We start from the raw sequence: 16,935 nt of genomic DNA, 5'->3' as shown, positions 1-16,935 counted from the left end.
GATCCCGGGAAGAAGAGAAAACGTTGGGCCGGCGGCTCCCAGGGTGCAGCGCCGCCCTCATGGAGCCCAACGTGCGCTTTTGGACCGCCGAACGCCAAGTACGGCCCGGGGCGCGGCCGCGGGGCTGGGGATGGGGCCCGGGGGAGGAGGCGTGGGCCGCGCCGCCTGCAGGCGGGCGGCTCGGAGCACGAGCTGCCACCGGAGTCAGCGACCTTGCGCAAGCCACGTGGTCGCTCTGCGCTGGGGGTGGGGTGTGGGGGGTGTGGGGGGGGGTTCCTCCTCCCGGAAATGGCTTTGGAGCGCGCCCCAGCACTTGCACCACCTTTTAAGGCCCGGGGAGGACCAAGGGGAAACCCAATCTTGCTAGGCTTCTACCCCATGCTGTTACTGTGGTCATCGCCTCGGTCCCAGGCTGGGGCAGGCGGGGTCGCCACAAGGTCATCCTCCAGATCGCCCTGGCGGAGGAGGCCACCCTTCTTAGGTGTCCTGAGCAGCAGTTGGAGACCAACCTCCTATCCCTGTCTCAGCCGCAGAGCAAGAGACCCTGAGGCTTAGGCAGCCGCCCATCAACCCAAGTAAGGGGTCTCACATCCCTGCAGTGTCGAAGGCGGCACTGTGCAATAGAAATGGGATGTAAGCCACAGGTGATTTAAAACGCATGAGCTACATTTAAAAAGGTAGAAAGAAACATGAAATGAATTTTAATAATACAGTAAAACCTGTGAAGGCCGAAACCGATGTAAAGCAGAAACCTGTCAGAGAAAGAAAACTCAAATATTTTCCACTAATAGGATAGGAAAGTTGTAAGACTGCACCCTGCCAAAAGCGGACAACTTGGCGAGACCCAGAAAAACAAGGCAGTCCCGTCGAGTTCCAGCCCTCACAGGTTTCACAGAATCTGGTGTTTAACCCAGTAGGTCAAAAATATTATCATTTCAACATGTAGTCAATAAAAAAAAATTGAGATATGTGGTATCTCTTTTTGTGTGAAGTCTTCAAAATCTGGTGTGCATTGTACACTTTGGGCACTGTCCGTTGGGCCCAGCCACGTTGCAAGTGCCTCATGGACACGGAGAGCGGCTTCCTACTGGACAGCACAGCCCTAGGGTGTTCTCTTTCAGGCCCTTACTTAAAGGTGGGGAAATTGACACTGGGCAGGGAGTTAATGTTTTCCCTGGAGAAGGGGCTTGTTGCAGCAGCCCAGCTTCCTTTCTCCGCCTGTGACCTGGCTACATTATTGAGCCCTTGCTGAGGTAAACCGAAAACCAAACCGGTTGCCGGCAAGTCAATTCTGACTCATAGCAGAGTAGAATTGCCCTGTAGGGTTTCCAAGGAGCGGCTGGTGGATTCGAACTGCCAACCTTTTGGTTATCAGCGAAGCTCTTAACCGCTTTTCCAGGTCTTTATTCGTGGAGTTGAGTCTTAAAACAACTGCTCAGAAGGCAAGGAAACAGATTCTGAGGCCTTTCTAGGTACTTGCTTCAAGGTCATGTGTGGAATGTTCAGCGTGATGCGTGGGATGGAACGAAGGCCCGAATGACCCCAAAGTCTGGGCTTTTAAAGCCCAGGAGCAATTTGATATTGAAATATTTAAGAATACAGGCTACAGAGTCGCTTCCTTACCTGTAAAATGGGGTTGTCGTGAGGTGACGCAGGGAACAGGCAGAGCGTAGTCCAGGGCCCTAGTAGGATCTCTGAAAACATGTTAATTGTTATTATTATGCTATATCTTTGTTTTTCTACTGCTGTTAACCTTCTTCCTGGTGTTTTTTTTTTTAAACCTCAAGTCTTTTGTTCAAAGATTTCTTCTGTGGACAGAATTATTAGACCCTACAAATTTGGTCATTTCGATTGTAAGTATTGTTTTCGTAGATAAGAGAGTTCACTTTTATTCTGAAACTTGAAGATGGTGTGGGCTCCCCCCTTTTTTTAATTCTTGTAAGAGTCATGTCCCTTTTGAAAGCAGTTGGAATGACAGAATGTGTATATTATTATGGTTTTATTCCTTTTGAATGAGCTTGTTAGATTGGAAGGATGATAAATAACGCTGTACATTGGTACAACAGATAATGCCAAGCCCTCAGCCAGGTGCTGGTGATTCAGAGAGAATTAAAACAAACCCTCTGTGTAATGGCAGACAGACTGGCAATGCTGGTCGCAAATCATGAGCTCGGCTCTGGGGTATGGCAGGGAATTGGAGGAACCACCATTTGTCTGTCAGTTTGTTGTACTGTAGTGGCTTGTGTGTTGCTGTGATGCTGGAAGCTATGCCACCAGTATTTCAAATACCAAGAGGTCACCCGTAGTGGACAGATTTCAGCAGAGCTTCCAGACTAAGACAGACTAGGAAGAAAGCCCTGGCGATCTACTTTTAAAGATTAGCCAATGAAAACCCTATGATCACAACAGAATATTGTCCAATATAGTGCTGGAAGATGAGCCCCGCAGGCTGGAAGGCACTCAGCAGTGCACTCAGCATACCAACAATCATGAAGATGGCACAGGACTGGGAACGTTTTGTTCTGTTGTACATGGGGTCGCCATGAGTCGGAACTGAGTCGGGTACCTAGCCACAACAGAAGAGGAAATGCTTCACTCTGGGTGGGGTGGTTGAGGGAGGGCTGAGATGGGAATCGCAGGGAGGAAGCATCTGGGAGGAGAGGGGACCGTAAGTAAAGCTAAGGGTCAGAGAGCAGGTCACAAAGTTATCAGAGCTTTTAGAGCTGGGAAGTGAGGCAGGCCTTTAAGGGCCTGCGTGTTGTTCAGACGAGAGAAGATTGCATTTATCCTACAGGGCAAGTGACTGAGATGGGCCGTTGGGGTTTCAGAGGGTCTCTTTGGTAGCCTGTATTGAGTAAAACCAGAGGAGACCGTACTGTGGGCGGAGCAGGCAGTTCAGTGGGTTCAAGTGGTGTCCAGGTGAAAGATTGGGAGGGTTTGAACCAGGTGTGGCTGGGGGATGAAAAGGAGATGCCCTGTCATCAGCAATAACCCTTCAGGGCAAGTCACAGAGGACACTCCCATACTTGTGCTCAAAACACCAAAACCAAACCTATTGCTGGCGAGCCCCTCCTGACTCACAGTGACCCGCTGGGTAGGGTAAAACTGCCCCATAGGGTTTCCAACGAGTGGCTGGTAGATTCGCACTGCGGACCTTTGGGTTAGCAGCTGAGCTCTTAACCACTGCACCACTAGGGCTCCGCTTGTGCTCAAGATGTTCCTCATAACCCTGTTTGCAATCAGGGCCTCGAACCAGTTCTTTCTGGTTTGAGCCGCTGCTGAGAATGTGCCTTTCTAGTAAGTTCTTGGGAAATTATATGTAAGAATCACCTGGGAATCTTGTTAAACTATAGATTCTGATTCAGGGTGGAAATGCAAATTCTCAGCACGGAACTTGTTAGAAATGCAAATTCTCAGCAAGGGTCCCAACTAGAATGAACCCGCTTCAGTTTGAAGCCATGTTTATAATAGAGAAAAAATGAGAAACAACCTGAATGCTATCTGTATACCAAAACAAAAACCCAAACCTGTTGCTGTTGAGTGGATTCCGACTCACAGCAACCCTGTAGGACAGAGTAGAACTGCCCCGTAGGGTTTCCAAGGCTGTAAATCTTTATGGAAGCAGACTGCCACATCTTTCTCCCGCAGAGCATCTGGTGGTTTCGAACCACGGAGCTCTCAGCAGCCTGAGCACTTTACCACTGTGCCACCAGGGCTCCTTTGCCATCAGTATGGAAATAGATTAATAAAATGTGGTATATTCATACTATGGAATTCTGATTAGCAGTTAAAAGTGATGAAGTAGATAGATCCCATATGTTAAGTGGAAACATGGTGTCTGTGATGTTTAGTGGGAAAAGCAAGATGCATAAATAATAGCACTTACGGAAATTATAATTAAAAAAACACAATATATTGTTTATGGATACATGTGTTCATATATTGTTAGCTGCTATTGAATTGGTCCCCTGAGTCATGGTGATCCCATGCAGAACAGAATGAAATACTGCCTGGTCTACCATGATCAATTGCGGATCGAACTGTTGTGATCCGTAGATCTATAGATTTTCACTGGCTGATTCTTGGGAGTAGATTGCCAGGCCTTTCTTCCTAGTCTGTCTTAGTCTGGAAACTCCACTGAACCTGTTTGGCATGATAGCAATACACAAGCCTTCAGTGATGGACAGGTGGTAGCTGCACATAAGGTGCACTGGCTGGGTGTTGAACCCAGGTCTCCAGCATGGAAGGCAAGAATTCTACCACTGAACCATCAAATAAGTAAATGGACTAGAAGGATATACCCAGAACTCATACTAGTGGTTACCTCTAGAACGGTAGAATGTGGAAGGAAATGGGTTAAAAAAAAAAAAAAAGGGAAGCAGTATGATGGAATGTTTGCAGTTATCAATTCTGTGATGGGATTATGAGTGTGAATAAGTCTTATTTGTATTTTTCTATATTTAAATTTATTTTCTCAAATTAAGAATACAATAAGAGAGGACACAAGACTAGAATAACTAGATGTGGGTGAACGAGAGGGAAGGGACTGCCAGGTTTCTGACTGGAGACACTAGGCAGATGGTGTTGTAGACGGAGACAGTTACTATCAGAGAAGAACGGGGGGCAGCAGCAGTGGGTAGGCTGGTGGAGCTGTCTGGGAAGTGAGGAGGTCTGAATCTGAGTTATACCTGGGATTTATCCTATTGGAAACTCCCAGGAAGTGGAGAACCTAATTTTATCTGCTGCGCTGAAATCAGATGTATGGTTTAGATACAGTGTGTGCTGGTAAATGAGCGTGTGATTCCTAAATCAGTGGATAAATCCGAACATTGATGAGATCATTGCTTGATTTCTTTGTATCTGATTGTAGGAAAAAATAGAAAAATCGAGGCAACTCTTATCAACAGAGGCAGCCAGAGGGAACGTGGAGGACAAGAAGGTGGGTCTGTGTGCCCAGGTGTACCTGGTTCAGGGCTGGGAGGGTTGCCTTCAGGTGATTCTGCCTGAATGGTGTGAAATCATGAAGGATGTTGGCCATTAATCATATAATTGTAATCTTATAATTGCCCCCTCCACCCCCACCCCCACCCCGGGCTAATAATTTGAAAAGCCAACAGGAGCAGCTTTCAAAAATGGGTTAGGTTTTTAAATGTAATTAGAAATCCTTCTCATCAATCAACTAGAAGGAGCCTTGGTAGTGTAATGGTTAAGCGTTCAGCTACTAACCCACCCAGTGGCTCCATGTGAGAAAAGACCTGGCAGTCTCCTCCCATAAAGGTTACACCCTAGAAAACTCTATGGGGCAGTTGTACTCTCTCTCGTGAGCTCCCTGTGAGTTGGAACCGACTTGACAGCACCTAACGCCAACAGCAAACCAGCTGGAGCAGCATTCCACATGTGCAGCCGGTATTAGCAAAGGTTCTCTGTAGCTGATTCCTGGGAGCCCCAGAGCAAACCCCAGAATTCTGGCAGGCCTCCTAAGTCAGAATCTGATTTCTGACAGAAACAGTGTTCCGGGGCCAGGTTGCATTCCTATGCAAGGGGTCGAACCAAGTGTTTGTTGTCTCCCTTGTACAGACCTAGCGGTGTCTGGGGCTTTCTGGAGCCCACAAACATCAGTCCTACAAGGCAGCCTGTGGAAAGCTGTCCTATTTAACTTGGTTTTTCTAAGAGCTTGTTGGGGCCTCTGGCTGACAGCCGCGCTCTTGGTGGGGGCAGGCTGGATTCAGAGACCGCGGAGTTGCAGAGCCACGGGGCTGACTCACTGGAGGCCCTTGGTGTCTTTTGCAGGGACAAGTCAGGTGTTGACCTTGAGTCCCCTCCAAGGTCGGAGAGAATGAGTTAGGCTTTTTAGTGGTCTGGCTGTTCTCTCCGTGGAGCCTCTCTTTGCTTATTGTTCATTTGTTTGTTCATCATTTGATTCGTTTGTTTCGATTTACTCTGTCCACGGGGTAGAAAAGCAGTTCTGGCCTTTACTTTGTGAAAGGCGGAGCACGGGGGACACCGGAAGTGAGACTGGCAAGGAGATTTTTTGCTGCCACGCCACCTGAAAAGCTATTGCTTGTTTTTTCTCTTTTTAGATACAAGAGGCTTGGAAGAAAAGTCTTGTAAGTTTCAGCCCTGTAGTAATTTCTCGCTCTCTAAAATAACAGAGGTCCCTGGGTGTTACAATTGGTTGACGCTGGGCTGCTAACCAAAAGGTTAGTGGTTCGAGTCCACCCAGTGACACTGTAGAAGAAAGGCCTGATGATCTACTTCTGTAAGTTTCAGCCATTAAAAACCCTGTGGAGCACAGTTCTACTCTGATACACATGGGGTCTCCATGAGTTGGAGTCAACTCTACAGCATTGGGTTAAGATAACGAAGCCAAATGTCAAACTGACCTTTGTGTTACTCTTTTGAAGTCAACGGTGAATCCTGACAGTAGCAAACTGATCCCCGCTCCTTTTCGACCTGCAGGTGAGTTGGTTTTTTCCTAGAAGGATTTCTGGTGATGAGTCTGGAAACCACAGCTTAGAAAGAATGTTAGAAGGATTTGGGGTTGACAATGGAGAAGAGCAGGCCCGGGGCCAGATCTGTGGCCAGTCCTGCAGTAAGATCCTCAGCTTTGGGAGTTAGGGGACAGGCCTGAGCTGAATTCTGTCCTGGTCCATCATGCCCCAGTGAGCATAGCAGAATATTTCACTGATGGTTCCAGAACATATGACTTACAAGTGCTAGTCTTAGGGATACCATTTACATTCTTTCATTTTCACTATATCTAACTAAGATAAAGGGACTAAAACCCACGATTGTATAGGGCCCTTCCACTGTAAAACTCTTGATATATTTTAAGCAAAACACTGGAAATGGCATAAATATCAAAAAAATTCAGACTCTGGTTAAGTAATTCATAAAAAGAATGAAGTAAGTCTTATGTGCTAATAAGAAGAAGGATGGATCTCTGGGAATTAGTATTAAGAGGCAAAAAGCAAAGTGTAAAACGGTATATAGTGATCCCATTTGTATAAATAAGGGATGTGGGGGGATGGGTGGGGGGCCGGGGAGGAAGAGGAGATGTATGCATCCTGATAAACAAAAACCCGTTTGCCATTGAGTGGATTCCAACTCATGGCAACCCCATGTGTGTCAGAGTAGAACTGTGCTCTGTAGGGTTTTCAATAGCTGATTTTTTGAAAGTAGATTGTCAGGCCTTTCTTCTGAGGTGCCTCAGTGGACTCGAACCTCCAACCTTTCGGTTAGCAGCCAAGCATGTTAACCATCGCACTACCCAGGGACTTCATGTATCCTGATTTAAAAAAAAAAAAAAAACCAAACCCACTGCCATTGAGTCAATTCTGACTCATAGCAACCCTGTAAGACAGGGTAGAACTGCCCCATAGAGTTTCCAGGGAGTAACTGGTGGATTTGAACTGCTGACCTTTTTGGTTAGCAGCCTGAGCTCTTAACCACTATGCCACTAGGGCTCTTGATAGTCATGTTAAGAAATTCATCTGGAAGGATGAACAAGAAGCTGTTAACGGTGCTTACCTTTGGTAGAAGGGACTGGGAAGGCTGGAGGGAGACTCTTAGGTCTTTCTGCACTGTGCTGTTTTGATTTTGTGCCATATGCACATATTTATTATTTCTATTTGGAAAAAAAAATAAGTAAAATTTCCTTTGAGGCCTGTGACTTCAGAAGGCTGACGAAGAGGTTTTCAGGCACTCTGCCCTCTTCTTACCCTCTCTCTGCCTCAGCAGCTGCACTGACGACTCTTCTCTTTTTTGCCAGCTTTCCTGCCTTTCACAGGGCCCGTGGTGAGTAAGCTACTGCTCACCATTAAGGAACGGGCAGTTTAGGAAGATGTCCACCAGCTCCTAACCACAGCTGGTGTCCCTCCTGCTCTGGACCCCATCCCGTTGACCCCACACCTGTGATCCTTGTCGTTTGTTCATATCCACCCTTCCCCTAACACACGCACACCAATCCTGTCAGGTGTCCAGGCCTCTTGAAGGCCCACGGTGTCACAGGTGATCCTTGTTTTGAACACCTACTATGTGCAAAGCACTATGGAGGAAATCAGTAAGATGTGCCCACAAGCCCCAGGTGATGGTCTGTTCCCTTCTCACCCCAAGTCTGCCCCATATAGGCTCTCCCCTGGGAACTGAGTCGTCCTCAGTAAGGCCGTCCACCTTGGCTCTCGTGAGGTGCTTTTGTCTACCTCACTCCCTTCACACCTGCCCTGTGTCTGCATCCCTTCGCAAGCACGTACTTCTGAGCTGCCCTGCCAGATTGCAGGTCTTGGGGATGGACCGTTGTGAGGCTCCTGCTGTCCACAGAGCAGCTAGTTCAGCGCCCTGTAGGTGCTCCTTAGCATCAGCCTGCCCGTTGACCAATGGCCCTGTGTCCCCGCCCCTCCTGTCTGTGTAGCAGCTCCTTGGGGGCTCAGCTGTGCATCTGCCTGGGAGGTTCTGGGGTCCTGCAGGTTCCACCTCCCTGCAAACACTTATATCTCTGTTTTACCTTTTTCTTAAAAGGTATTTTTTTCGATGATGCCATCGAAAGGGATAAAGTCCATGATTTTACCTCAGGTAGCCATTATTTCTATTTCACGATTACTGAACCCTGTTACGCTTGAAACCAAAATGTGTTCTGTTTGTCTGTATCTCTTGGCAGCTTTCTTTCTATACCTACACTACAGCCTTCAACATCATCAATGGAAACTCAAGTTACGTGAGTATTGGAGGCCCGGAGGGCATGTAATTTTGGTATTGTTTTCTTTTAGACTTATGTTTTTTTGTTTTTTTTTTTTTTTGTCTTTTTAGAATTATCCTTACTGGGTAAAACTGTGGAATTAGCTAAACACGTGCCTTTATTTTTCCGTAGCATCATCACCCACGAGAGAGTCTGTTACTAGGGGCAGGAGTGATTGCTTCGTCAACCTTTTTCGGAGTAGGTATTTTAAAACTATGTTGAACCTCTTTTATTCGGAATCAAGAAAAGTTTATTCTGATTACAGATTTAATTTATTTCCTAACGTAAACAATTTAGAGAGTATGAATGAGACATAAAGAAGAGAAAATAAAAGCTTTCTGTAATCCTATCAGGAGTCCCTGGGTGTTGCAGACAGTTAACATGCTTGGCTGCTAACCAAAAGTTTGAAGGTTCAAGTCCACCCAGAGGCACCTTGGAAGAAAGGCCTGGTGATCTACTTCCGAAAAAAGATCAGCCATTGAAAACCCTATGGAGCACAGTTCTACTCAGACATACATGGGGTTGCCATGAGTTGGAATCAACTGGCTTTATAATCTTATCACTCTGAAATAATAATCATGTTACATTCTAAGTGGTTACACATATGCTTAAATTAAATAAAAAATAAATGAATTGATTTAAAAAATAAACTTATGCTGCACAAACGTTATGCAAATCGTATATTGCTTTGGATATCAGGACACGGTAGTGGTTCCAGGTGTTGACTTTGGCATCAGACAGACCTGGTTAGAATCCTGGCTCTGACCCTAAGGGACTCTGAGCCTTGGGGTACCCCTCTGGCAAGCAGGGAGAATGACATACAATACCTACCTCACTATTACAGGAACTAAAACCAAAAAATTACACAGGAAGCCCTGGCACTCTGCCTGACCTGTATCCGGAACCAGGTCAGGGTTAGCTCTCTGCTGTTGAGTCTGTCCAACTGATTTTTTGGTCTCATGAAATCCTGATGTTCTCTCTTCTCTTCTAGATAATTCCTCACTTGGCACAAATGAAGTATTCCTTGGATAACTATCTCGTCCGCTTTTTGCTCAGAAGAGTCCTTCCTGTCCTCTTCATCGGTGAGCAGGAAGGGATGGGGCATGCGGTCTGGGGTTTGTCCTTGTGGCCTTCGGGCCTTTCTCCATCGCAGGAGCCACCCTGCTCCCTGTCTGTGATGTGGCCAGTGACAGCCACCATTGGCAGCTTGCCGGTGCCCCCAGGCCTGAGTCTGAGAGGTGACACTTTGCCTGCAGATACCCCTTGTCTTAGCTCCCTAGGGCTGCTGTGACAGAAATACCACAAGTGGGTGGCTTTAATGCACAGACATTTATTTACCCAGTTTAGGAGACCAGAAGTCGAATTCAGGGCACCGGCTCTAAAGGAAGGCTCTCTCTGTCTGTTGTGGGGGAAGGTCTTGTCTCAGCTTCTCTAGTATTCTTGTTATTCCTTGAAGACTCCACTTGGCATTTATTCTGCCCCCAATTTGTACTTGCTGCTGTGCCTAATCTGCTCTTTTTGTATCTCAGAAGTGATTAGGTTTAAGACACAGGCTACACTGATAGGCCTCATTAACGTAACAAAGAAAACCCTGTTCTGAAGTGGGATTACATCCACAGGTATGGGGTTAGGATTTACAGCACATATTTTTGGGGGACACAGTTCAACCCATAACCCCCCTAAAAAAAATAAACCCATTGCCATCAAGTCGATTCCGACTCATAATGACCTATAGGACAAAGAGAACTGCCCCACTGGGTTTCGTAGGCTGTAAATCTTTTTTTACAGAAGCAGACTGCCACATCTTTCTCCTGTGGAGCAGCTGGTGGATTTGAACCACCAACCTTTTGGTTGGCAGCCAAATGTTTTAATCACTACACCATCAGGGCTTCTTACATCCTTCAATTGTCAAAGGATGAATACAAGCCTGGTAACCCAAATTCCTTTTTAAAGACTCTGTACAAGCTCTCTGATGCATTATTTCACGTATTCCTGATGATGACTTATGGGTAGGTAATATTTTTCCCATTTACAGATGAGGAGACTGAGGCACAGGGAGGTTAAGTAACTTTTTCGGGGTCACACAGCAAGCAAGGAGCGGCACAGGAGTTCCAGCCCAGCACTGTGACTCCAGAGAGAGGAACAGAGATATTAACTGAATGGTTAAGTTTGCCAGTGTACAAATCCACTAGTTCATGCTCCAAATTTGGGTTTGGGATTCATAGCAGTGTGGAGAGTTGGCAAAATGATGGCAGTGATGAAGTTAGTGAAATTGTGTTACAGAAACCTGGTCAAACCAGATTAAGCAAAGAAGGGGGTGTATCTCAAGGATCTTGAGGTTCTCCTTGGAATCCTATCAGAGAGTAGGGCTGGGCGTCAGGGTGCAAGAACCTGGTGCTGAGATTCAGGTGGGATCCAAAACTGAGTGGCTAGGAATTCTGCTCCCAATTTCAGCCCCCTCCCCGGGCGAGAACTTGGCTGGCCCAGCCGATGGCAGGGGAGTACCTGAGGGCTGGGGGAGGCATCTGTCAGGAGGAGGCTTGAAGTGGGCAGACCCAAGATGTTCCTTCAGCGAGCCGAAACTCATCCCTCCTGTGTGTCCCTTCTAATCCCCAGCCCAAGTCAGTGGGATGAATGTTCTTGCATCCCGAAGTTTGGAGCCCACGCGAGGCATCAAGGTCATGGACAAAGAAGGCAAAGTCATAGGCCATTCCAGAAGAGCCGGGCAAAAGGTGAGGGGACACGACGGAGATGTAGCTGCTTGCCCTTTGGGCGAACAATCGAATTTTCTGTTTAAGAGCTGGTAACAAATTCTTGTCTCCTTTCAACCTTTCCTCATCCTGTCCTTCCTCATCACCCAAAAGAGATTTTGCGTTTTGCACCCTGATATGTGAAAGATGGGCACCCAGCAACTGCTCGGCTCTTAGCCCAGTAGGAGGTTTTGTTCTCCAAGCCTGGTGTCCACCCTCCCAGGGTGAGCAGACTGGGGACCCCTTTGGAGGCCACTCCCCTCCCAGCCTGCTCTGCACTCCTGGAGGTCAGTGGACACCCCTCCCTCTTCCACTCCACAGAGCAAGTTTTCTTAATATCGGCATTTTTTAAAAAATCGTGGTAACTGTATATATAACAAAACATTTACCATTTCAGCAGCTCAACTGCTAACCTAAGGGTTGGGAGTTCGAACCCAACCAGCAGCTCCACAGAAGAAAGGCCTGGCAACCTGCTTCTGTAAAGATTACAGCCAAGGAAACCCTGTGGAGCAATTCTACTCCATAACACATGGGGTCACCACGAGTGGGAATGGATTCAACAGCAGCGAGTTTGGCTTTTCTGGTTATGTGTACGATTCAGTGACATTAATTCCTTCATCATGTTGTGCAGCCATCACCATTGTCCATTTCCAAATTTTTCCATCACCCCAAATCTTCATCTTTAAGGATCAATTTGCTGTCCAGCATGGCCTTAAGAAATCCAGTGCTCTGACCTAAAATTTCTTAAAAGGCCTCAGGGTTTAATAATTTTTGCTATTCAATGGTTTATTCTTTTGCTCAGTTCAACACTGGTTCTGTGTGCATTTGGCTCGCCGTATGTCTTAGTCATCTAGTGCTGCTATAACAGAAACACCACAAGCGGATGGTTTTAACAAAGAGAAGTTTATTTCCTCACAGTTAAAGTAGGCTAAAAGTCCAAATTCAGGGTGTCAGCTCCAGGGGAAGGATTTTTCTCTCTGTTGGCCTTCTTATCTTTGGTGTTCCCCCGGACTAGGAGCTTCTCTGTACAGGGACCCCGGTCCAAAGGACGTGCTCTGCTCCTGGCACTGCTTTCTTGGTGGTATGAGGTCCCACTGTCTTACTGCTCACTTCTGTCTTATATCTCAAGAGATTGCCTCAGAACGCAATCCAGTCTTGTAAATCAGGTCCTGCCTTACTAACACAACTGCCATCCATCCTCCCTCATTAACATCATAGAGGCAGGTTTACAACATACAGGAAAATCACACAGTACCAGGAAGCATGGCCCAGCCAAACTGATACACACATTTTTGGGGGGACATAATGCAAACCATGACACCGTAGCTCTTAACCACTGTATTTTTAGCTGTGAGGTCTTGTTAGGGCTCTGTCAAATGACTATAGCTAAAGAATTACAATATGAGGCAGTTGTCTGGAAACAGCATGAAGAGCAGCGCGGGAGAGCCCCAAATATGAAATGAAGGAAATAGCTGGCTTAGCACAGTGTCCACATCCAAGGGGACTCCCTTAGCCAGCTGGACAGCCTTCTTCTGCCCAGCATGGCGGTGGAAGAGGACGTCAGAAAAGATGGCTGTTCATTCGGTCAGTAAATACATAATTATTCAGCTCATGAAACATGTTACTCTAAATCCTGTCAATCATTTAGAAATCTGAATTACAAACCATCAGATACATATGACAGTATTTTTTCCAGACCATCTAGTGCATATCTGAAAATATTGGCCACTTTCTTAATGAATTAACAATAGAGATTCAGTGATTGTGAGTTACAAGGAGAGAAATTTGCTGCCAGAAAGGAAAGTAATCTCTCTAGTTTTTTAAATGAAGGTTCATGTGCCTAAAGAAGACACCTAAAGAGACTTTTTTTAAAAAGCTATGATACAGTTTATTTCAACATATTAAACCAAAATAAAACTACTTCTTTGGAAACAATCTGAATTCTATATCTACAGAGTTGGCTTGATGAACCAAAATGTATTTTTGCAAAAAATATTTAGGTATACCACACCTAACAAAACAATAACATAGTAGATATTAAATAATTTTGCTAGATGACTAGACATTTGGGAAAATAAACAATTGTAAAACAGAGTTGAATGCACAAATTAAGAATATTGCGAGCTTAATCTGAAAAAGACTTTGTATTTTATTGTAAAAAAGTTTATAACAACACTTCTATTTCTCTGTTTTTATTTTGGTGAAGATACACACAGCAGAACATGCACCCATTCATCAGTTTCTGCATGTCCAATAACACTGGTTACATTCTTCGTGTTGTGTTGTCATTCCCGCTGTCTCTACCCATATTGTTCATCACCACTGACTTGGACTCGCTATCCCCTAAACTTCTCATCTGTGCTTTACGGTCACTATTGCTAAGTTGATCTCATATAGATAATTCTTTAAAAGAGCGTAGTGCTCAGGTCAAACATTCTTTACTAATATAGCTAAACAATTGTTTAATTTAAAGATGACTTCAGGGGATAATTTTGGTTCATGGTTTAAAGTTTTTCTCAGAGTGATAGATTCAGGGGTTCCTCCAGTCTCAACAGGTCCAGTAAGTCTGGATTCTGTAAAGAATTTGAAATTCCATTCCACATTTTTACCCTCTTTTGATTGGGATTCATCTACTGATTCCATGATCAGAACGTTCAGTAATGGTAGCTGGGCACCATCCAGTCCTGGTCTCATGGCTAAGTTGTTCATGGAGGCAGTTAGACGTGCAGTACGACACACACACACACGCATGAGTTTTTTTTAACAGCTCTGTTTTTAAAGAGACATTTTTAACAGCTTTATTGAGGTGTAATTTACATACTATAAAATTCATCCATTTGAGAGTATAATTGGATGAATTTTAGTAAATTTATTCAGTTGTGCAGCCATTACCACAGTCTAATTTCAGAACATTTCATCCTCTCCAAAAGCTCCCTGATGCCTGTTTGCAGTCAGTCCCCATTCGCATCCTCAGGCAGCCACGTCTGCTGTCTGTCTCCATACTTCTGGAATCATACAATGGTCTTGTGTCTGGCTTCTCTCACTTTTGAGGTACACCTATGTTGTAGCATGTATCAGTAGTTCGCTGCTTTTTATTGCTGAGAAGTATTCCATTTGGAGTCCCTGAGTAGTGCAAACGGTTAATGGGCTTGGCTGCTAACTGAGAGGTTGGAGGTTCAACTATACCCAGAAGCACCTTGGAAGAAAAGCCTGGTGATCTACTTCCCCAAAATCAGCCATTGAAAACCCTGAGGAGCACAGTTCTACTCTGATACACATGGAGTCGCCACGAATCGAGATTGACTCCACCACAGCAACTGGTTTTTCAGTATTCTGTTGGGTTGGATGTACCAGTTTGGTTTTTCATTTCCCAGTTGATGGAGCTGGGCTGTGTCAAGTTGTTGGCTGTTACCAATATTGCTGTTATGAACATCCACGCACAAGTCTTTGTGGGGACCTACATGCATATTTCTCTTCAACTCCCTTGTACCTTCGGGGTATTAGGGTTGCTGTGAACTGCTCGTCCAGCTGAAGATTAGAGTGAGATGGTTTGGAGGATTAGGGTCATGGCTTCATGGGACATCACAGTTCATTGACCTAATAACATATTTAGTGCTTCTCTACTACCTCCTAGTTCATTGCGTAGTGCCTGGGGTCTTAAAAGCTTGCAAGCGGCCATACAAGGCACAACAGTTGGTCTTTATTTACCTGGAGCAACACAGGAAGAAGGATGATATGAAATGTGTGGCTGATTGCATCCATGAACAACTACCTCCTTTGTCATGAGACCAGAAGAACTAGATGGCGCCTGGTTACCTTTACTGAACATTTTGATAGAAGATTTTATAGAAGAATCCTGATCAAAAGGAGGAAAATGTAGAACAGAATTTCCAAGTCTCATGGACTGCAGAATTCCTGGAGCCATGAAGGTCGAATGAACCCCTGAAACTATTGCCCTGAGATAATCTTTAAACCTGAAACCAAAAATATCCCCTGAAGTCTTCTTAAAACGAAACAACAGTTTAGCTTAACTAGTAAAAAAAAAAAAAAAGTCTGCCTTGAGCACTGTGCTCTTTTAAGAACTATCTGTATGGGATCACATTGACAACAGCAACTTAAAAGATTAAATAGAAACCTTAGGGGGCGGTGAATTTATGTTCATGAGGGAGGAACAACTCAGAAAAGGAGGATGAGAATGGTTGCACAACTAGAAGAATGTAATTAGTGTCACTAAGAGGTACATGTAGAAACTGTTGAATTGGTGTACGCTTTGCTGTGTATATTCTCAACAACAGTAGAAAAAAGAGTAGAGTGAGCAGGTGTTCATGAACCAGTTCTTTCTGAGCTCCTTTGCCTGCCTGCCCGGCGCTGTGCTTGGCTTGTAGATTCAGACACTGAGCGGTCAGGTCCCTTCTCTCCAGAGCCCTCGGCTGCCCAGCGCGGTGGTAGTTCAGGCCCGGCCAGCTATCTAGGGTCCGTCTCACCAGCAGGAACTTCATATTTTGCATGAGAGCCAATTGAGGGGAAAAGAAACGGTTTCATGGTCTGCTTTCTTAAGAAAAACTATCTTTCAAGAATAAAGTGTCTGCAGCTGTGCATAGGCATAAGCATTCTCTCATCACGTCCGTCACCGAAAGGTTTATTTTCTTTGGCTAAAATTTCAGAAAGTGCGTAACTGGCAATATCTGACTGTAACAGGGCACCTTTGATCAGGTTTCAGGGGCCTCATTCATATTGTTTTCCCTGACTGGCCTGGTAAGCCGCTTGATTGTGATGAGTTGTGATGAGTTCGTTTCGTTCGTTTCGTTGGACCGATTTCCTGTGGCACATGGGCCAAATGGGAGAGGCTGGCCTCGCCCCACTCACCTTGAGACACAACATACCCAGCAGCCGCTCTTCCCTTCCTGAAGCCGAGTGGTTTTATTTTATATTCCTGGAACTTTATTCCAAAAACTTCCCTCTTTGCCTCCCTCTGTCCTAGTGGAGGAAAGACATTCCTTACAGAGGAATCAAGCTGAGCATCAGCACACAGAGGTGTCAGCCGAGGGTGGGGACCAGGTGGGAGGAGATGAGCCCAGGAAGGGAGGTTGCAGCCATGTCATGGAAAGGTGGAGCGGAAGGAACGGAGGGCAGGGAAGGGCGGTGGTGGAGTGTCTGCCTGTCTCTGTCCGGCAGAGGAGCGATGTCTGTGAAGTTGAATCTGTGTTACCCGGGGGTTGGGTTCTAAAGTCAACACAAGAGTAAAAGCCGTCTATAGTCAGTATTTCCGTTGAACATCCGTTAAATGTCGTAGAGTAGAGAATACATGGCTTTACGATATAACCCAACAGTAAAGTGTATGTTTCAATGTTTAACAAACAGAGTAATGTACACTATAAGAAAGGAGTCCCTCAGATCCAAACTCCCCGAGGGACTGAGTTGCTGGACGGAGGGCTCTGGGGACCATGGTCT

General features: G+C 45.6%; 1 protein-coding gene across 1 annotated transcript in view; it reads left to right on the top strand.

The window, feature by feature from the left end:
• The window catches only part of SFXN4 (sideroflexin 4), a 23,247-nt gene continuing 6,312 nt past the window's right edge, over positions 1 to 16,935 (top strand). Inside the window, exons 1-11 of the mRNA XM_004374960.2 lie at positions 1 to 98; positions 1,788 to 1,853; positions 4,871 to 4,939; positions 6,081 to 6,107; positions 6,405 to 6,459; positions 7,772 to 7,797; positions 8,518 to 8,571; positions 8,657 to 8,713; positions 8,867 to 8,932; positions 9,726 to 9,816; positions 11,351 to 11,466. Of these exons, the coding sequence (XP_004375017.1) occupies positions 60 to 98; positions 1,788 to 1,853; positions 4,871 to 4,939; positions 6,081 to 6,107; positions 6,405 to 6,459; positions 7,772 to 7,797; positions 8,518 to 8,571; positions 8,657 to 8,713; positions 8,867 to 8,932; positions 9,726 to 9,816; positions 11,351 to 11,466 (666 nt within the window). The 5' untranslated portion in view covers positions 1 to 59. The remainder of the gene's footprint in view (positions 99 to 1,787; positions 1,854 to 4,870; positions 4,940 to 6,080; positions 6,108 to 6,404; positions 6,460 to 7,771; positions 7,798 to 8,517; positions 8,572 to 8,656; positions 8,714 to 8,866; positions 8,933 to 9,725; positions 9,817 to 11,350; positions 11,467 to 16,935) is intronic.

Source organism: Trichechus manatus, unplaced genomic scaffold, assembly GCF_000243295.1.
Source record: "Trichechus manatus latirostris isolate Lorelei unplaced genomic scaffold, TriManLat1.0 scaffold00031, whole genome shotgun sequence".
NCBI classification, from domain to species: domain Eukaryota; kingdom Metazoa; phylum Chordata; class Mammalia; order Sirenia; family Trichechidae; genus Trichechus; species Trichechus manatus.
This window is presented reverse-complemented; position numbering and strand designations above follow the sequence as displayed.